General features: G+C 38.7%; 2 protein-coding genes across 2 annotated transcripts in view; one reads left to right on the forward strand and one right to left on the reverse strand.

Moving 5' to 3' along the window:
• Positions 1–12995, forward strand: part of TARBP1 (TAR (HIV-1) RNA binding protein 1) — a 33365-nt gene extending 20370 nt beyond the window's left edge. Inside the window, exons 18-30 of the mRNA XM_014950843.1 lie at positions 682–881; positions 1014–1085; positions 2194–2314; positions 3713–3823; positions 4334–4483; positions 5105–5191; positions 5488–5684; positions 6764–6845; positions 8222–8393; positions 9117–9308; positions 10316–10440; positions 11432–11568; positions 12608–12995. Of these exons, the coding sequence (XP_014806329.1) occupies positions 682–881; positions 1014–1085; positions 2194–2314; positions 3713–3823; positions 4334–4483; positions 5105–5191; positions 5488–5684; positions 6764–6845; positions 8222–8393; positions 9117–9308; positions 10316–10440; positions 11432–11568; positions 12608–12773 (1812 nt within the window). The 3' untranslated portion in view covers positions 12774–12995. The remainder of the gene's footprint in view (positions 1–681; positions 882–1013; positions 1086–2193; positions 2315–3712; positions 3824–4333; positions 4484–5104; positions 5192–5487; positions 5685–6763; positions 6846–8221; positions 8394–9116; positions 9309–10315; positions 10441–11431; positions 11569–12607) is intronic.
• Positions 12996–13675: 680 nt separating this feature from the next.
• On the reverse strand, positions 13676–15808 carry LOC106893136 (cytochrome c oxidase assembly factor 6 homolog). The gene is made up of 2 exons (XM_014950846.1): positions 15467–15808; positions 13676–14094 (listed from the first exon to the last, which is right to left on the reverse strand). The coding sequence occupies exons 1-2, from the start codon at positions 15608–15610 to the stop codon at positions 13999–14001; spliced, it is 240 nt and encodes a 79-aa protein (XP_014806332.1). The 5' UTR covers positions 15611–15808; the 3' UTR covers positions 13676–13998.
• Positions 15809–21159: the final 5351 nt, after the last annotated feature.

Consider the following 21159-nt stretch of genomic DNA (forward strand, 5'->3'; position numbering starts at 1 on the left):
ACCTGTTCATTCTGAATCTCCCTGTCCTCTCCCAAATGCTTGCAATTTCTTAGAAAAAAATAGCTTTGTAACTGAAGTTTACTGTTGCACTTAGCCTAATGAAGGGAGTAGGAGAGGAACATTTTGGGGCAATTTTTCTTGTTTTGTTTTGTTTTTTTGGAGAAGTTCTACATAACTGTTTCGTATATCTGAAACTAAAAAAAAAAAAACGGAAATGGTACACAGATATTTTTCTACTCCAAGTCAAATGTGACCTTTAGCTTCAACATGAATGTAGTCTTTATTGAAGAAGAAAATTAGTGACACACTACCTATGGAAGAATTTTATTTTTTCCTAAATTTATAAGGATTGATTAAAACACCAGGTTTGTAGTCACTGAAGTATGCCCAAGTGCATTTGTTCCAGTTATTGGGAGATTATGTAAAGCATCTGCTGTTACATCTGTTTAAGCAAAGATCAGTCCTGTCTTTTGTTAACATAAACGTCCTGGGGGCCAATTGTTGCCTGGTCACCTGTCCTAGAATCAGGGAATTGTAAATAGATTGAAGACAGCATTGCCCTGAGCAATCTAGGATGCAGAAGGAGATCAGACCTGCTAAAATAGATACCACTGTGATATGATTCTAATTATTCCAGCTCTTCTGAAAACTAAATTTTGAATATTTTATTCTTCTTTTCAGATAATTTTCAAGCTCATAGATATGTCCACTACAAAGACTGGAGTCTTCAATGTAGTCCTTAGTCATTGTTGTCGATCTTGGATATTTCCCACTGTTCATGAGAGAAGTGCCTTGACAACTGCTTTCTCAAATGCTGGAAATTATTGTGAACTTATCACTGAGGCTTGTGTCTTTGGAACTGTATTTAGGAGAGATCAAAGGTATAAAAAAAAATCGTTGTGATTATTATAGTTTTATGCAATTTGTTATTTTTTAAACTTTGAGATAATTATTGAAATTATTTTGGTACATTATTCTGCTAATTTTCTTGCTTTTGTCTTTCATCTGTGAAGACTTACTCAGGATGTGAATGCCTTCATAGAAAATCTTGGAGAAAAATGTGCAGCAAATGTTGTTACAGAAAGGTAATGATTTTGAAGATACATTTTGTAACATTTGGTTCAAATTGTGTCTTCATGACAATAAATGCTACAATAGGGAAGATGCTGGTTTTGAGATCAGCTTCTCATGAGTGTATTCATAGCCTTCTATAATATTGGTAAAGGTGATATACATCACGTTATGTTCATAGTTAAAATACAAAATGTACAAAAATGTTAAGTGTTTTCTAGAAAATATATCCCATTTGTTAACCTGAATGGAACTTCCTCATTGTTTTACCTCATAAAAATGATACTTTTTAAGATGCAGATATTTTACCGAGTGCTGATATGTTCCTCATCATTGCAGACAAGACAGTTAAGAAGCTTGGGCTTCAGTGCAGCCACATTTGAACTTGGCTTTTTAATATTGGTTGTAGGCATTTTTAGCTTCCATACGGGCAATGGGATCTGCCTCTCCAGTTTTTGAAACAGGGACGTTTGCTACTGGATTATTGAATTATTTTTTTTGTAGCTTTGCCCCCACCTTTACTCAGTGGAAGAAAGTCAGAGAAACAGTCTAACATAGGGCTTTGGAAAGTGTTACTAGTTGTTAAAACCTGAGTTTCTAAGAATCTATTGCCACTTCTAACACTCCTCAATTTTGTCCCAATAGTTTCTTCATTTCCAAATGTCTGGTTGTGACAGTCGGCAGCTGTATGATGATTTATTACCTATAATGTTACTAATTCTACTCTTGGCATTAATTATTCCAGATGTCCCTGAGTAACTAATAGGAATCAAGTGTTGTTTTCACCAAAACTGTAAGCATAACATAGTTGTTTTAAGATTACAGTTTACAAAAACTTTTTATGATACAGCTATTTCTGTTGAAAATTATTTTAAACACTTAGATGCTATTAAAGACCTCTAGATAGGAACAGGGGTGGTTATCTGGAACTCGCTAGATTTTTCATGAGCAATGATGAACAGACCTTAAAATTCTGGTTCTAAGTATTTGCATATTGTCTCACTACAGACAACTTGATGGCTATACGTTAAAGATGATGTTTGGTACTTTTTTATAATTTAGGAATTACCTTTATGTCTGAAGAAGCAGAGTTTGATTTTTTTTTTATTTAATATTTTACAGTACAAATCGAGATGATCACTATGTTCGTGTTTGTGCTATTAAATTTCTGTGCTTGTTGGATGGGTCAAATATCTTGCATAAGACATTTATGGAAGACATTTTCATCAAACTACTTGACAAAGTAAGTTTCATTTCTCTTGATAATAGATGTATTGTTAATACAATTATTAAAATCCAGAGTATTTACAGTTGACAGGATGTATTTACAGTTGTTGGTATAGTCTGTAGATTTGCCCAGTAATACACTTTTAAAATTTTCTTTATTTATTAGGAGACAGGAATTAATTCAGCCAAACCAAAATAGTAAAAAATGTCTTTTGGGTTTAGTTCTCTCTTTTCAGTGGATTTTCTAGCTTCACGGAACATTATCCAAATTGAAACCATTGTTCCATTAAGAATGTTCCTTTAGGCTGCATTTTGAAGCACCACAATTGCAGACTACCTTTTGAATTGAGAGAGCTGTTGTCTCCTTGGGAGACCTTAATAAACAGGATTAATGGTTGAGGTCTGGTTATCATTTGTGTCATAGCTGCTTATGCATTGGCACAGGGTAAAGTCAGTGGTAAGTTACTACAGCTGCTATTAGAACGTCACCCATCCAATCTGGTACTTCAGAATTCTGCTTTTGTCTGAAGAACAAGAAATGGGTGGTCCTTTATTAATTTCCTCCTGTCAATTAACTACTGGAGAAAAACTGATAATATTTGTGTTGTAAGATTGATCAAGTGGGAAAAGTGAGCTTTACGTTTATTTCCTTATTCGCTTAAATATGAAGCTTTAACATATAAAGTGTATTTGCATTTTAATATTAATACAGGACTTGGATCACCAAATTATTTTATTTTTAAAAAGTTAAAGAAGTAGTTTTGGGTATCATGTATTTTGAAGGCCAAAACAGAGTACACAGGAGAAGAATCTAAGCAATACGACAACTTGTGTTTCAAATCTTTTTAAAGCTCCATTATCTCATCTATTTTCTGTCATGTAAAATATCTTAACTGCAGAATATCAATTTCTGTCTCAAAACTAGAGCTGTAGTTACAAGCTGATCTAATTGATAGCATGACTAAACCCATTTTTTAAATGTAGACACTAAAATAGAAATGTTTTCATTTATATGCTCAGCTCTTCACTTAGGATCTTTAGTTCTTATATAACTAAGTGACAGCTTGAGTCTTCATGTTCAGTTTTATGTAGTACTATTTTAATTGATCGTATACAGGAGGTGATGTAAATTTGTCAACTTTCTGCTGTTTGAAGAGTCTTAATACCTAACATTTTTGTGTTGTTCAATGAAAAATAACTAAGTGGAATTGTATATTTTTTTCAACTTTCAAAACTTCTCATGGACAAGCATCAAAATATAATTCTAAATAAATTAATATATTTACCCTGATTTTCCATTTGATGCTGATACTAGCTGTGCAGTAGATGCTATTTTCTCAGTACAGGAATGTATATGTCCATGTATTCAATTTTAAAGAAAGAACAGTTGATAAACCTTCTAATTTGCTTTTAGGATGAACTGGTGTCCAGATCAAGAACACGCTATTATGCAAACTCTTTACAGCATAGAATTAAAAACCGGGTATGGCAGACTCTCTTAGTTCTTCTTCCGAAGCTTGACCAGGTATTGCTCTTCACTATGAATTCTTAAATAAATATCTGCTTTAAAGAATAATTTGGTGTTAAATTACGGCATGGTACAAAAGGCATGTAATCTCTGTGGCTGATGTGAAAGTGTAGTTTCATTCTCTTAGTCTAAAGTCACAAATTTATGATGCCTTTCTAGAGGTCACTGAAAACTGATTCTTGGATTTGTGAATTATAGGAGATTTGATTGTTTCTGTTAAAACTCTGTACTGACTATATGATTTAAAGCTTTTGTTTTAGTAAAAATGTTGCTATTTTATGAACACTCAGAAAATGGAGACGTTTTGGTTTCATTTAGTGCTTCATCATAATAAAATACTTGAAAAATGTAACACAAATTAGATGGTTCTAAAATGTTTTCATTTGAGTATTAATAATATTTCTAATATTATGATAAGGCTGAGAATGTTCTTTTATTTCAAACTTATTTCTTCATGGAAATAACCCTAACAATATACTAAATGATTATCTGATTTTGTTTTCTCAGAATTTTGTGTGTGGAATCCTTGACAAAGTTTTCCAGGCTGGATTTGGTAACAATCAGGCATCTGTGAAATACTTCATAGAATGGATTGTTATCTTGAGTCTACATAAGTACCCCCAAATCCTTAATAAATTCTGGGATTGCTTTTCCTATGTAAGTAAGAACTTTGGCATTCACTTGTAATTTGAACAAAGAGGGTGCGGTTTGCCTTCCCGTACGTTATTTTCTATCTATTCCAATTTCCCTTTAGAAGCAAAGGGTTGTTGAGCAGATTAACTTAGAAGTGAGTGTGGACTATTGTCTGGGACATTTAGAAAGTTGTGATATAGAAGTGGCTGAAGACAAGCGAACTCTTCGAGTTGAGAGGTTTCTTTTTATAATGTGCTACTTTGGGCAGAGTAGAGCTGGCACACTGAGCCAGAGTACTCTTTTTTTTTTTTTTTTTTTTTTTTTTTTTTAATGTTTTGGGTGGTTGGTGGAATATAAACACTTGGTTTAGAGTTTTTGAAGGCAAGGGGGAATACAGTGAATTTGGATAGAATTTTAGCTCATTTACACTGCTGTATACTTCATTCTGATTGATGTGTTTAGTAAAGAGCAGATAACATGTTAGGAAAAATGGAATCTTACTAATACAAAGTTTTTATTTTAGTAAATTTTGTTGTGAAAACACATAGTTTTTAAAATAGTGTTTATATTCCATCTGCAGAACATGCTGTGAAAACCTAGAGTATAGAAACATTTTTATATATGCATATTTCTCTTTTGCTTTAGGATGAAGAGAAGCTTAAAACAAGCATTTGCACATTTTTATCAGTGTTATCACACTTTGACATTGTTCTTCAAAACACCTCAGAGAAGGTAAAGTTTGACTAAGTGTTCATTCTTCAATCAGTTGCAGTGCATATGGATTTCTGAAATAAAAAACATTTTTGCAGTCTATTTTCAAAACCTTTTTAATACCTGCTTCCTACTAAGGTATCCTTTGTTGTGGAAAACACTTAACTCTTCATGTCACCTCTGTTACGTATTGGAAATTAGGGAAATTAGCTAAATGGCAGATGTTCTGGATACATAGGGCTCTTGCTTTTCTCGATTGGTGCGTTAAGACTTAACATAAAGGAAAGAAACTTTTTTATCTTTTTTTGGTTTTTTAGAAGCCAGCTTTGAAGAAAGCCCTCGTAGTTGTCCTACAGTGGTGTTTCAACCATAATTTCAGCGTTCGACTTTATGCGTTAGTTGCCCTTAAGAAAATCTGGGGTATGTGCAGAATGTTGCATGTGGAAGAATTTGAAGCTCTGACACCAGTTATTGAATCTAGCCTTCAACAAGTGGAAAACATGCACGGCACAGGGTTAGTAACATTTTTCTGACTTACAGCTTAATATTGTTGTTCTGAGCCATTTGCAGCAAGTCTAATTTTCTCAAATAGCACATGATAATTTTCCTGTTTGTTTTTTTTTTTTGAGGGGGTATTCTGTTTAAAAATAAACCAAGACCTTGGATATTGAAATCTAATTATAAGCAAAGAAAATGAATTGATGATTCAGTGTAGCATTAAAGTCTGAAAGCACTACAGGAAGAACTCAAGGCATGTTCAAACAGTGCTCATAGTTTAGGGGTGGGGTAAAAAAAATAGTCAGGAGCTTAATTTTCTTACCTGATGGGTTTTGAAGCAATACAAATCATCCAAACTTCCTGGTACCAGTAAATTTTCAAATGTAAAATCTGAGATGTTTTTGGTGTAAATATTTGAAAAAACTTTGTGGGAGAAAAATGGATAGGGACGTTAATTTTGGGTGCTGACTAAATGAGCTTTACAGAAATGCTTGTCTGATTATTGATTTGGAAATACAACAATTCAGTTAAATTTTATATTATCTGTGTGTTTCTATCCTTTCTTAAGCCCTGTTTTTAGGAGTTCTTTAAAATTAAGTAGAATTTCTGACAGTGGTGGCAGCCAACATAAGCTCAGGACTGCTGCTGACAGGCCTTTTGTCCCCCACCCCTGGATCAGAGTCACTGTTAAATCACCTGTGTCAAGACATGGGATGGAAAAAAGCAGCAGAGGAGGAGTCTGCTTGGGTTTTTTTTTCCTTTTTGGCAGCTAAAAGTCGTCACTGAACAGTGGGCTAGGATTTAGTTTACTTCAGAGGCTTGGATTGGGATACTCTTTCTTGTGAAACTTGCTTCTTTTGATAATAGAATTTAAAGACATGCTATGGGCCTTTCTTCAAAGATAAATAAACTTAGTCCTTGAGTGTTCTTCTTTCTTTTTGTTTTGTTTTAAATGGGTCCTTACTTAGTTGTTAAAAGTATTAAAGTATACAGTAAATACAATCAGGTTACCTCATTCGAATTTGACAATTAAAAAAAAAAAAATCCACTACATTGCCTTTTTTGTGCATCTTGCATTATTTTCTGCAATTGCAGGAATGCTAGAAGGAACTGGCAGCGAATCCAAGATCATTTCTTCTTTGCAACATTTCATCCGCTTGAGGATTACAGTTTAGAGGCAAGTCCAAGACTATTGCTGATCATTGTAGTTTTGCAGTTTTACAAGTATATTCTTATCTTTCTTTGTATGTTCTAATGTAGGATGAGTAAGGATCAAATATTAATCATTTAAAACTGAAAAAATACTTCACCTAAATTGTGGTAGATTTTAGACTAGGACTGCAGCTTAATTCTCTAATAAATACTGTGGTAAAAACCTAGGTCAGTTAAGAAGAGGTATATGTGATGAATGTGCCCATCTGTGTGGGAGTTAATCAGGTTTTATATTTGTAGCTGGAAAAGTTACTTAATAACTGAAGAGCATCTACTTAATCACAGGTAGTTTGTTAAGATTTTTCAAACACCTGTTTTTAGAAGTGACTTGAGGTGGCTTAAATAAATTATTGTTTAATGTGAACGGGATACAGATATATAACTTCTAGAGCATCTTTTTCAGCTGTCCTTTTTGCTGTGGCTTACGTAAGTAACTTAAAGGTGAATAAACACTGAGAGAAGGCAGGCAAAAATAAGGGTGCAGATAAAAATAAGAGGGGAACTAAGCTGAAAGTAGGAGATAAACCTGAATGTGACATGTATTCTGGCACAAACAGTGCCATCTTTCAGAGAAGAAATTTTTTTTCTTTTTTTGAACTGATGTTCTGTGAAATAGTTTTGTGTTTGTTTGTTTGTTTGTGTTAAATGTGTTAGGTACGACTTGGCAAAATTCAGAAGAGAAAATCCTGAACGAGGGCAGGGGGGAAAAGCAATGCTAATACTTTTAAAGTATTTAAATATATCCAGAGTGCATTTTCACTTTCAGCTTAAAGGTGCCTTGGGATAAACAAAATGTCTGGCGTTTAAACTCTTCATCTTATTCAGCTTTTCCCTTAGCAGGTGTCTGTGTTCCTCCTTGATAGATTGTGATTAGCTGTATTGGTGCTGCTGAGTTGGATTTTACCAGTAGATTTTAATGCTTTTGACTAGGTTCCTTTTGACATCAAATCAATCTGCATTCTTTACTAGAAATTCATAAGGGCATCTGAAAACTTTAGTGTTACACTTAAAGCACTTCCCCAAGACTTCTGTGCTGAGAAGCATAGCATTAATTCTTTGGTATTCTAGAATTTCAGAACAGTAATCTATGCAATCTTTAAAAAAGGTCTAGTCAGAGAGAGAAAGAGACTAGATTTGTGAAAGTTTGGGATAGCACTTTAAGTTAAATGATGTATATTGAGATATATATTAGTAAGTTATATCAAGTGCCAAGAAAAACAAATACTAAAATCATAGAATACAAGATAAAAGGTGTGTGTGATAATGAATTTACCTCTGGTAATTTTATCTGTTTTGTTTGCTGTAGTAGTGCTCTGCTAATAACCCCGTGTTACATTGCAGACAATATTTTACACTCTTCCCCGCCTTTCGGAACTTGCAGAAGATGAATGGATCTCAATTGCTAAATTTGACAGATTCACTGACGTTCGTTTGCCACCAGAATTTCAGTGGTATCATTCTCGAACAGAACTTCATGATCTGAAACCAAGTGACTGGTCTCAGCAAGACATGGGTAAAATACAGCTAATATATATTAAATATAATTATTTGTATGTAGTAGCTGTATATATCTGTTATGGTTTAACTCGAGCTGGCAAGGACCATGCAGCTGTTCACTCTCACACACCCCAGCCTCCTCCCCCTGCCCCAGCCAGCTAGGGATGGGAGAAGAGGGAGAAAGAGGAGAAAAAAACCAACTTGTGAGTTGAGATAAAGACAGTTTAATATGACAGTAACGGAAGAGAAAATAATAATGGCAAAAGAATATACAAAATAAGTGATGCAGTGCAGTTGCTATCCACATGATGATCAGTTGCCCAGCCTGTCCTGATTTATATACTGAGCATGATTATGTGGTGTGGAATATTCCTCTGGCCAGCTTGTCCTGTCAGATTCTATGGGAAGCTGAAAAAGTCCTTGGCTTCATATAATCATTAATTAACAACTACTAAACAATATGTGTTATGGACATTCTTCTCATACTAAATCCAAAACATGGCAGCTACTATGAAGAAAATTGTCTATCCCAGCTGAAACCAGGACAACATCTGTATTCAGTCTAATCTCTTATGTTATCCTGCTGAAATACACTTATATCTATATGAGCAGAGTGTCTACCATAAAATAATAGTAGATGACTAATGGTGTCTACAGTATTACCATTTAGATAATCTTTACTGAAGCAGTAGTTTCACTACCGCTTGCATGACCATATGACTAATACTTGGTTTTATAGGTTCAAATTCAGCTGAAACAGATAGCCAGATGGAATGGACTGATGTTCAGAAAAAGATTATACCTTGGAAGAACAGTACTCCTAGTTCAGACCTCGAAATGGCATTTCAGGATCGTGCTACTAAACTCGGTAAATCAAACAGCAGACTGATTGTGGTGGCTTCGCTTATCGATAAACCTACCAATTTAGGAGGTAAGGTTGATTGCACATTTTAAAACCTTTATTTTAGACCTTAGAGCCCACTTGGATAATAAGAATGAATTTCATCTTATGTTGAGAATTAGAAAATTATTTAATTACTGCTTAGAGAAATAGATCATCGGTTTGGAAAAAGCTGGTAACCAAAAGGAATACTGCCTGTTTCAGAAGAAGGGGTCTTATACTGAAAATAGTTATATTTTAAGAAAAAAAAAAGGTGCTTATACATAGCATGCATTAACTAAATAGTACTTTGCTCTAAATAGTGCTCAGTTTCTTAGTATTTTTTATATTCTTTGTTATAGTTGAGTTTTTCAATTGTGTATGCAATTAAAGGAAATAATTTGCTTTTACTTTTTTTTTTTGTAACAATTAAACCGAATCTTGTAGACCTACTAGTTTCTTGGGATTATTGGACAAGAAAGTGCAATTTCCTGATTAAATACTCCTTCACAATATCGAGTGAGCTGTGATACAATAAAACCTTCAAATGATGTAATAAATCCTGCAAATACATTATTGCGTTGTGCTTGTGACTGTCAGTAGTTTCAATAACAGCAGTGAGACTGTTAATGAGAAATCAGCCCAGAAGCTGGTGCTGTGTGCACTGTAACACTGTCATGTGTCATTCTCTCAAGCCTTTCATTTAACAGGTACTGGATTTAGAGCTTAAGCGTGGGGGTGTGTGTCCATCCATCCCTGCCCAGGCTTTTACACTGACTCATTACTTTGTGTAATTAGTATTATAGAAGCACATTGTCAGACGTAGTGCTTTCCTAATTTTTATCTTTCTGCTAAGTTACTTTTTTTTTTTCTCTGCTAAATTATATGGAGCAAAGTGTGACTTGGAACAGACTTTAAAAGCACAGGAAACTGATTAAAAATAGAGGACTAAAGTAATCATTTCTTTCTTGGGTTCTTTGTCCTTTTTCACTTGCTGAAATATTCTGGCTTGGTGTTTATTTTCTACACAAAAATGACTTTAATTTTTCTGTTTGTAGGTTTATGTCGTACAAGTGAAATATTTGGGGCATCTGCACTAGTCGTTGGCAGTCTTCATTATATACAGGATAAGCAGTTTCAGCATCTTAGTGTTTCTGCAGAGCAGTGGCTCCCCCTTGTTGAGGTGAGTGGAAATATTTTGATAGCTAGAAAGCATACTGTACATCTTCAGTTCATCAGATGCGTAGTTCAGAGTCATTGTTAAATCTTAACTGTGTGTTTTATAGTGATGCGTTGGAATTTAATGTTTATTTATAAAAGTTGAACAGCAGTTCATTTATCTTGCTTGGTCCATTGCTTTGGTAACTTCTCGGGGATAATCTTTGAGTTTGCCTGAAGCTAATTTGTGCCAAGCTTTTAGAACCTATTATCTAGCTTAAAAAAATGATGGTTTCAGCTTATATGTTTAGTATGTGGTAGAAAATGTGTGTGTGATACATCATAATAATCCGCTGTTCAAGATCAACTTTGTTTAAAACCCCTGAAAAATTCAGTGCAAATTTTTCATTTTTTTTCAAAGTGTTTATTTTCACTGTAAAGATTTTTCTTCAGAGCAAGATAGCTGTAGTGTGTTTTACCATCAGAATGCTGATGGATACACATTGTAGTTCCTAATCTCTGTACAGAAGTGTACTGATTAACAGAGTTTGTTGCATGAAGAAATTGGTGTCTAATACAAATAAGCAGTTTAGAGAGTAGGATGAAGACAGCAAAGAAATTCTTCCCTGCAAGCTGTCACAAGTTGTAATGCAGGCATGTAAGGCAACTCAGCTTCAGTACTGGCTGTTGTATTATTTTTGGGAAGGGATTCCAGGCTATAACAACTATGCAAGAGTGATGCTTTTACATTTTGATGTAAGGTTTGTAGCTGTCAGAAGCATAGAAAAGCCTTTGTTTGTTGTATTAGTGGAGTGCATTTTTGTGGCATTAACTTAACCTTTTGTGCTATTGCTGAAGAGCATTTAAAGTGGTAACCTATGTGTATGGTCAGAGTCTGTGGGGATGGAGGTCATTCATCTTAAAAACTGTCCAGTTAAATTGATTTTTACAGTAACTTCAGAAGTTTACAAATGGTAGTATTAACATATTTTTATATTTCTACTTTTGATGGACAGGTGAAGCCATCTCAGCTTGTTGATTATTTACAGCAGAAGAAAACGGAAGGCTACACTATTATTGGTGTGGAGCAGACAGCTAAAAGTTTTGATCTTACGGAATATTGTTTCCCAGAGAAGTCACTATTATTGCTGGGGTAAGAACACACACTTTTTCTTAAGTGTACCTCTTGCAGTCCATCCCTTCTGCTAGTCAGTTTGGTCATAGGAAACCCAAGCAACACTGGTAAAGCTGGATTTAGAATGGGAAGTGATTTATGGAAGCAGCAGAGCTTGGCTTTGTGTGCTAAGGAGTGGGAGGTATTGATATCCATACACTGTAACTTCTTTTTTTTATGGGTGGAGGTGGCAAAGGCTTGGATTATAGTTTTCCAGGTGTGACAGAGATATCATCTGTTCACTTCAGTAGTCTGGGGCCCTGCCTGCGTGGGCTGCAGTGAGCTCAGGAAGGGGGGCTGCCTGTCTGCACTGCCTACAAGTCAGAAAGCTACTGGAATTGCAGGGCCACTGAGTGAGACCAGGAGAAAGGGCCTGTCTATCCTTCTAGGACAAAGTGGGCAGAAATACCTCCTGTTTGTAAACCTTTTTATATGTAGTTTGCCTTCAGAATGTAGTTCTCATCATCACTTTGTTCTCTCCTAATGAAAAACATAGTTTTAAGTACAGATAACCTTTGGTATCTTCTGGTGTGCTCGTTCTGAAGAGGTAAAACATTTCCAGCTCAAGGCTTTGATCAGTCTTGACGTTTCCTCATACCAAGACCTCACTGAGTGTAAGGTGGGCAGCTGAGCTTCCCCGCTGTGCCAGCAGCTCCATTCCCTGGTCACTTAATCAAAAGCTATTTATTTTGCTGTGTGGGGGTAGTTTCAAAGTAAAGGCAGAGAGGGAGTCCTTCTGTTGGGTGTTCAGCTATTGCTGGACCCGTGAATTAAAAATGGAAGTGCTCTGCCAGTTTTCCTATATCAAAGTTTAGGCAGGTCTCCCATTTTTCCTTTGTATCTGTAATTTAGTACTGCTTTAGAAAAAGATAAATCATTTCTTGTCCTCATCAGTTATATTGAGGGCAGATGCACAATTTGTCAAATGGTGTTTTGATGCTGTTGTGACTCTTCCATCTCCTGCTTTCTAGAACACCTATCTTTTCCCACATGTAAGTTACTGTTTGTTCTTTGCTAGAAATGAGCATGAAGGAATCCCAGCAAACCTGATTCACCACCTGGATGTCTGTGTGGAAATTCCTCAGCAGGGAATTATTCGATCACTCAATGTTCATGTAAGTGGAGCTCTGCTGATTTGGGAGTACACAAGGCAACAAGTGATCAAGCAAAAACAGCAAAAATAACTGCCAAGAGTTTCGTGCCTTATAGTACAGCTGAGTGACTTCCTGTGGTGCTACAACATGAAATTCTGAATAGATGAGAAACAAACTCAGGGTGAAGGAGGATTCTTAAGTTTTGCATGTTTTGTTCTGTTGTAGTTCAGACTGATTTTTTAAATGCCTTATTAATACTTTACCTCCTTAAATGAAATTGTTGCATTGGAAATAAATATTATTTATATTGTATGTGGTGTGTGTGATTTTTTTATTTTTTTTTTATATACTAGTAGAACATCAGCACAGTGCTATGAACAATCCAACCTCAAAACGTGGGCTTTTGACTGCAGTTACTTTCTGGTGACCACGCTTGAAATTCTACAAGCACAATCAACTTATTGTAGCAAAAGTATTTGATGCCTCCAGCATTTAGATATACTGGATTATACAATTTGTACAAGGTGAATTCACTTAATGTCATTACATTAAAGGCTGCCCCTTGTTTAAATGCCTTCCATGGTCAAGTTTACTAATCCTGCTGTGAATAGCCTGTAACTTTAAATGTAGCTGCATCAGTAAGGTAATCAAAACCACAAAATCATGCAGAAGAAATCTGGGAAAGATTATACAGAAATATTATACAGAAATCTCATGTGAGAATCATGATAAAGAACTGCCATACTTCTAATAGCAATACTGCTTGAAAACTGTTACAGCTAATGTAAAAATTCCTATTGTTTATAAAAAATTGGCATACTCAAAATATGTGAAGTATCATATGCACAGGATGCATTAGGTCATCTGCTGCCTGCTGTTTTATAAATTGATGTCTGACTTAACAGGTATTTGTCGTTTACATTATACCACCATCTCCTTTTGACAAGGAGGGGAAGGTAGAACACATTTTCTTCTTTTAATGGAAAAGCTGGTTCACTTACGAAAAACAATTTTATTGTTCTTTCAAATATGTACATTACACTATTAAATAATCATTTATTCAGGTGAAACAATTTGACTAATTACACATTCAAAACCTTAGGTTTGTGAACAGCCCTGCACCATATTTCTTTGACTTAAGAAAAAGTTGTCCATGACCATCTTTTTTCAGCAGGCACATGAGACCTTGCAACAAGAACAGCAGCCTGCATTTCGGAGAGACAGTCAGTTCTTGAGCTCAAGCAGCTTCTGTCGCTTCCTCGTGCTTCTTCTTCCGTAGTTGTTCTCACTAGATTTATTTTGAAGAGCTGAGTATCTAAGACTTTCCAGCAGCTTCTGGAGGATGATAGCCTTCTGTTTCAAGCTTTTTTTTATATTTTAAAAAGTCTCTTCTTTTGTCAAAATATTTAACCTGTTTAAAAAGAGAAAAGATGCGCGTCAGAAGAAACCAGCAGAGGAAAGGGGCTTTGAGTATCACAAGAAGACTAAGCAATAAATGATCTTTGATCACTGAACTTAAGGAGGAATTTAGCTCAACCCACTAGCTAGGAGTTTCTTGCTGCCTTGAAGCAGAAGACTGAAGGGTAAGAGTGGGTTTGGGTTTTGTGGGTACCATTCTGAAAGTGAACTTCATTGACGGTTGGACAAGATGATTTTTGATGTAGGCTGATGGTTTACTGTGAAATTATACTACATGAAGAAATGTATTCTTATGCACAAGAAGGTATCAGATGCCAGTCTTGTGATGCAACTCTGCAAGCTCTGCATGTCATACTGGCCTTCCTTCTTTGGTAACAGTAATTTCTGTGCGCTTCCAAAAGCTTCCGAGTATCTTTTGGAACTTGTTTTTGTTTTTTTAATTTAACAATAAGCCTGTATGCTTGTATAGTTGCACGTTTATATGAAAGTTTGATATCATATTTTCTTTTCCCTTTATATTATAAACTACTCTCCATAGTTCCTAGGCCAGCCAGTGACCCGCTCAGGACTTTTAATTTCACAGCAAGACAAAAAGTGCACAAACCATCTTATGTGTGATAAGGCTCCTGGGTTATCAATGAGAAAGTGCAAGAGTACACATGTTCTGCAATCACAGAACCATAGAATAGTTAAGAGTTGGAAGGGACCTTAAATATCATCAAATTCCAACCCCCTGCCCCGGCCAGGACACCAAGCAGGAGTTGCCATCATTAACAAGGTAAATGTTAATGATGGCATTATAATGATGGCTGAACGGGTCCAGCTGAGGGCCACGAAGATGATCAGAGAGCTGGAGCACCTCTCCTATGAAGACAGGCTGACAGAGTTGGGGCTGTTCAGCCTGGAGAAGAGAAGGCTCCAGGGAGACCTTGTAGGAGCCTTCCAGTACCAGAAGGGGGCCTACAGGAGAGATGGGGAGGAGGGGTTTTACAACCGCATGCGGTGATAGGAGGAGGGGTAATGGCTTCAAACTGGAAGAGGGTGATTTAGATTAGATATCTTTACTGTGAGGGTGGTGAGGCACTGGAACAGGTTGCCCAGAGAAGCTGTGGCTGCCCCATCCCTGGAGGTGTTGCAGACCAGGCTGGACGGGGCTTTGAGCAACCTGCTCTGGTGGGAGGTGTCCCTGCCCATGGCAGGGGGGCTGGAACTCGATGACTTTTTAAGGTCCCTTCCATCCCAAACCACTCAGTGATTCTATGACTCCTCGCAGCTCCCGCCAAGGCGCACAGAAACGCTGGGCTGATGTGGTACCAGCCCCGGCAGGCCCGGGGACGCGTCGGGAGCGGCGGCTGCTCACCCACCCACTGCTGGGGACAGCGGGACTCGAAGGCCAGCCGCAGCTTCTCGCACTTGGAGGCGTCCTCGGCGTGCTTGTCCAGGCACTGCCAGAACTCGTCCCGGGCCCCCCAGCAGGCCTTCCGCTCCTCCATGTTTGGCGCCGACATCTTCGCCGTCTAGTAGACCTGGACGCCGACGGTGGGTTCTTCCACAAGTGAGGCCCGACACCGCCCTGCCCTGCGGTCCCGAGGCTGCGGGGGAAGGAGGAGTTGCTTGAGGGGAGGCCGCGGGCCCCGCACCGCGCTCGCCCGGCGCGGCGAAGGTCAGGGTCCCGGAAGCGGTACCGCGCGGGCAGAGGGCGGGGCGGAGCTTTACCCAGTGCGCAGGCGCAGGCCCGCCGGCGCGGCGTGAGATTGGTGGGGAGGGGGTCGGTTGTCCCGCCCCCGCGCGCGCGGGCCCTGGTCGCCATGGGGACGGAGCTGCCGGTGCCCCTGATGGTAAAAACAAGGAAGAAGGACTGGTTTACCCCTGTGGAAAAAAAAAAATAAAATAAATTCCCCCGCGGTCAGGGTGATACCAGAAGCCTGGAATCTGGTTGGGAGGACGGCTGGTGGGCTCAGCCCAGCAGCAACACCGGGCACGAAGCTGCTGCCTGCAGTGCTGGTTAAAAAAGCACCCAGGAACGAAGTCTTTAATTGTTTTATTTGCAAGTTCATGGCATTGCCTCATGGCAGTCAGTCCTGGTAGCCGAAGAATTGATAGTCTTCCACGCCAGCCACCTGGAAGTATGGAGCGGTTTTGCAGTTTTGAAGCATGTCTCCATAGTAACACACTTTGGTTTTGGGAAGGGCGATGTTTTGGTAGCTTGGCAGAGTCTCACTCTGCAAGGTGCTGAGCCCCTGGCAGCTCCCCAGCTGGCAGCTCTACCAGGAGCTTGTCTTGAAGATAACTTCTTAAGCCAGGTAATCACCAGACCCACCAGAGGGCATGTGATACTGGACCTGATGGTCACCAACACAGGTGAGCTACTCAGTGACTTCAAGATTGGAGGCAGCCTTGGGCTGCAGTGATCATGCATTGGTGGAGTTCACAGCCCTGAGGTCAATGGGTCAGGCAAAGAGTCAAGTCAGGAGCCTGAATTTTAGGAAAGCAAACTGCTAGCTCTTCAAGGAGTTAGTCAACAGAACCCCCTAGGCAACTGTCCTAAGGGACAAGGGAGCAGAACAGAGCTAACAGATCTTTAAGGATAGTTTTCATAGAGCACAAGAGCTCTTGAGCCCCAGGTGTAAGAAATTGGGAAAGCAGAGCAAGAGACTGGCATGGCTGAGTCAAGACCTGCTTGGCAAATTAAGGGGCAAGAAAGAGATACACAGGAAACCAGGACAGGTATCCTGGGAAGACTGTAGAGACTTTGCCCAGTTGTGTAGGGATGGGGTCAGGAAGGCCAAGGTGCAGCTGGAGCTGAACTTGGCAAGGGACACAAAGAATAATAAGAGTATCCTGGGCTGCATCAAAAAAATCTTGGCCAGCTGGTTGAGGGAGACGATTCTGCTCCTCTATAGTCTCATGAGACCTCACCTGGAGTACTGCATCCAGCACTGGAGCCCTCAGGACAGGAAATACATGGACCTGGTGGAGCAGTTCCAGTGGAGGGCCACAAAAATGGGGTACCTCTCCTATGAGGACAGTCTGAGACAGTTGGGGTTGTTCAGCCTGGAGAAGAGAAGGCTCTCTGGCAAGACCTTATTGCTGCCTTCCAGAACTTAAAGGGGGGTTATAAGAAAGATGTGGACAAACATTTTAGTAGGGCCTGTTGCAATAGGACAAGGGTCATGGTTTTAAAGTAAAAGAGGAGGATTTAGACTGTAAGGAAGACATTTTTTACATTGAGGGTGGTGAAACACTGCTATAGGTTGCCCAGAGTGATATATGCACCATCCCTGGAAAGATTCAAGTTGCGGTTGGATGGGACTCTGAGCAACCTGATCTAGTTGAAGATGTCCCTCCTCATTGCAGGTGAGATTGGACTAGATGACCTTTTAAGGTCCCTTCCAACCCAAACTGTTGTATGATTCTGTGATAGCCAGTGCTCCTTCTGGTACGTCAGGCTGCTTGGCAGCCAGGTCAGGGAGTGGGTGTTGCTGAGCCAGGTTTCTTCCTTAGCATGAGGTAATGGTTCTGGCTGGTGGTGGTGGGCATGCTTTCCATGTTCTCCTTGCAGGGGGCTCACTCATCTGAATACAAGGAAAGGTATTTTAAAAGAAGACCAAGAATTTGCAGTTCTTCAGCAGAGCCCCCTGCAAGCCAGCCAGGTTTGAGGGGACTTTGTTTCTCAAAATACCTAACCAAGCCCTTGGAAGGAATACTTTATTAGAGCCAAGTGAATGTGACTGCTGCTGTACGCTGTACAGTATATAACACAGTCCGCGTTCTCGTCCCTGCCTATTTGCTTAACTACCTTCTGTTTGCTAGACTATGATAGGTAAGAGATAGAAATTCAGTAATTTACTTTTTAATGGAACAGGGGGTTTAAGGTGAGTGGTAGTCACTCCGAAAGTAGAACTTCAATTGTATGTTTCCATTGAAAAGAATTAATATAGAAGTAAATTTATATTACAGCTTACTTACGACCCTTTTACGCTCAAGCTTTTGTGAAACAAGCTTTTACAAGCATGAATATTGAAAAGAAAATTAATGTTAAGTCTCAAGACTGAAATGTGATAATAAGAAATGTCAGTTGTGTTTTAGATTTCAAAATTTATGGTGCATGTAATGTTGTTTAGTCACTACATTGACAAAACAGAGGGGATAATGTGATTATATATAATTAATCACAAGGCCCAAATAGCACATCTGGGATATTTGTGATAAATAGTTTTTTCTTTAATGACCTGTAGCCCAAGAAATACTCACTGGAGACAATTGTAAATAACTCTGTGTAATGGATATTACAGAAATGTGGTGACCTGGCTTTAGAAAGTGCAGAAATAGATGATTCGATGCTTCTATGAATAGAAAAAAAAAAAGACAAATTTATCTAATACATTTTTAATGGCAATATTTCCATTTGGTTAAACTGCTATCATAAGGAGGTGGATTTTTTTGTTGTTAGTTCACAGCCCTGAGGTCAATGGGTCAGGCAAAGAGTCAAGTCAGGAGCCTGAATTTTAGGAAAGCAAACTGCTAGCTCTTCAAGGAGTTAGTCAACAGAACCCCCTAGGCAACTGTCCTAAGGGACAAGGGAGCAGAACAGAGCTAACAGATCTTTAAGGATAGTTTTCATAGAGCACAAGAGCTCTTGAGCCCCAGGTGTAAGAAATTGGGAAAGCAGAGCAAGAGACTGGCATGGCTGAGTCAAGACCTGCTTGGCAAATTAAGGGGCAAGAAAGAGATACACAGGAAACCAGGACAGGTATCCTGGGAAGACTGTAGAGACTTTGCCCAGTTGTGTAGGGATGGGGTCAGGAAGGCCAAGGTGCAGCTGGAGCTGAACTTGGCAAGGGACACAAAGAATAATAAGAGTATCCTGGGCTGCATCAAAAAAATCTTGGCCAGCTGGTTGAGGGAGACGATTCTGCTCCTCTATAGTCTCATGAGACCTCACCTGGAGTACTGCATCCAGCACTGGAGCCCTCAGGACAGGAAATACATGGACCTGGTGGAGCAGTTCCAGTGGAGGGCCACAAAAATGGGGTACCTCTCCTATGAGGACAGTCTGAGACAGTTGGGGTTGTTCAGCCTGGAGAAGAGAAGGCTCTCTGGCAAGACCTTATTGCTGCCTTCCAGAACTTAAAGGGGGGTTATAAGAAAGATGTGGACAAACATTTTAGTAGGGCCTGTTGCAATAGGACAAGGGTCATGGTTTTAAAGTAAAAGAGGAGGATTTAGACTGTAAGGAAGACATTTTTTACATTGAGGGTGGTGAAACACTGCTATAGGTTGCCCAGAGTGATATATGCACCATCCCTGGAAAGATTCAAGTTGCGGTTGGATGGGACTCTGAGCAACCTGATCTAGTTGAAGATGTCCCTCCTCATTGCAGGTGAGATTGGACTAGATGACCTTTTAAGGTCCCTTCCAACCCAAACTGTTGTATGATTCTGTGATAGCCAGTGCTCCTTCTGGTACGTCAGGCTGCTTGGCAGCCAGGTCAGGGAGTGGGTGTTGCTGAGCCAGGTTTCTTCCTTAGCATGAGGTAATGGTTCTGGCTGGTGGTGGTGGGCATGCTTTCCATGTTCTCCTTGCAGGGGGCTCACTCATCTGAATACAAGGAAAGGTATTTTAAAAGAAGACCAAGAATTTGCAGTTCTTCAGCAGAGCCCCCTGCAAGCCAGCCAGGTTTGAGGGGACTTTGTTTCTCAAAATACCTAACCAAGCCCTTGGAAGGAATACTTTATTAGAGCCAAGTGAATGTGACTGCTGCTGTACGCTGTACAGTATATAACACAGTCCGCGTTCTCGTCCCTGCCTATTTGCTTAACTACCTTCTGTTTGCTAGACTATGATAGGTAAGAGATAGAAATTCAGTAATTTACTTTTTAATGGAACAGGGGGTTTAAGGTGAGTGGTAGTCACTCCGAAAGTAGAACTTCAATTGTATGTTTCCATTGAAAAGAATTAATATAGAAGTAAATTTATATTACAGCTTACTTACGACCCTTTTACGCTCAAGCTTTTGTGAAACAAGCTTTTACAAGCATGAATATTGAAAAGAAAATTAATGTTAAGTCTCAAGACTGAAATGTGATAATAAGAAATGTCAGTTGTGTTTTAGATTTCAAAATTTATGGTGCATGTAATGTTGTTTAGTCACTACATTGACAAAACAGAGGGGATAATGTGATTATATATAATTAATCACAAGGCCCAAATAGCACATCTGGGATATTTGTGATAAATAGTTTTTTCTTTAATGACCTGTAGCCCAAGAAATACTCACTGGAGACAATTGTAAATAACTCTGTGTAATGGATATTACAGAAATGTGGTGACCTGGCTTTAGAAAGTGCAGAAATAGATGATTCGATGCTTCTATGAATAGAAAAAAAAAAAGACAAATTTATCTAATACATTTTTAATGGCAATATTTCCATTTGGTTAAACTGCTATCATAAGGAGGTGGATTTTTTTGTTGTTAGTTAGCCAATTCTAAGTATCATTAGTGTCTTATTTTTGGGAAATGTGCCCAGGAAGTAATTAACAGGATATTTATAATAGCCAGGCAGAGGTAAATGTTCTAGAAAGATGGGAGGCAAAAAAATTCCAGATTTGTTAGGTGCACTGGTTGCCACAGTTGAAGCATTTGAATTACATTTCCATTTAGCAGTTAGTGAGATAGATGTTATAGAAATAGATGCCTGTCTCCCACTGAAACTCTTGCCAGCAATGTGTTAAAGTGAATCATGTGGAGTTTATACAGAGGTTCAGCTCTCAGACTCTTTTGTCTCTGTTCCTGCTAATTGGGATACAGCATTGTGTGTGCTTTACCTTCCAGTTAACATCTAACAGGTCTCTCCTCACTTACTCCATATTTAATTGGAATTTGACAAGCAGATTATGTATTGGCAACCATAATGATTTCTCCTTTCACTTTGGAAGCAATTAGTATGTTATGGGTGGCCATGGGACTAATAATGCAAGCCCTTCTTGGTGTACTATAGCTGTGTTCAGCTTTGTCCTTAGACCAGGAGGTCAATTAATTTGTTTTTCTTGCATT

The sequence above is a fragment of the Calidris pugnax genome, unplaced genomic scaffold (assembly GCF_001431845.1).
Source record: "Calidris pugnax isolate Ruff unplaced genomic scaffold, ASM143184v1 scaffold24, whole genome shotgun sequence".
NCBI lineage: Eukaryota > Metazoa > Chordata > Aves > Charadriiformes > Scolopacidae > Calidris > Calidris pugnax.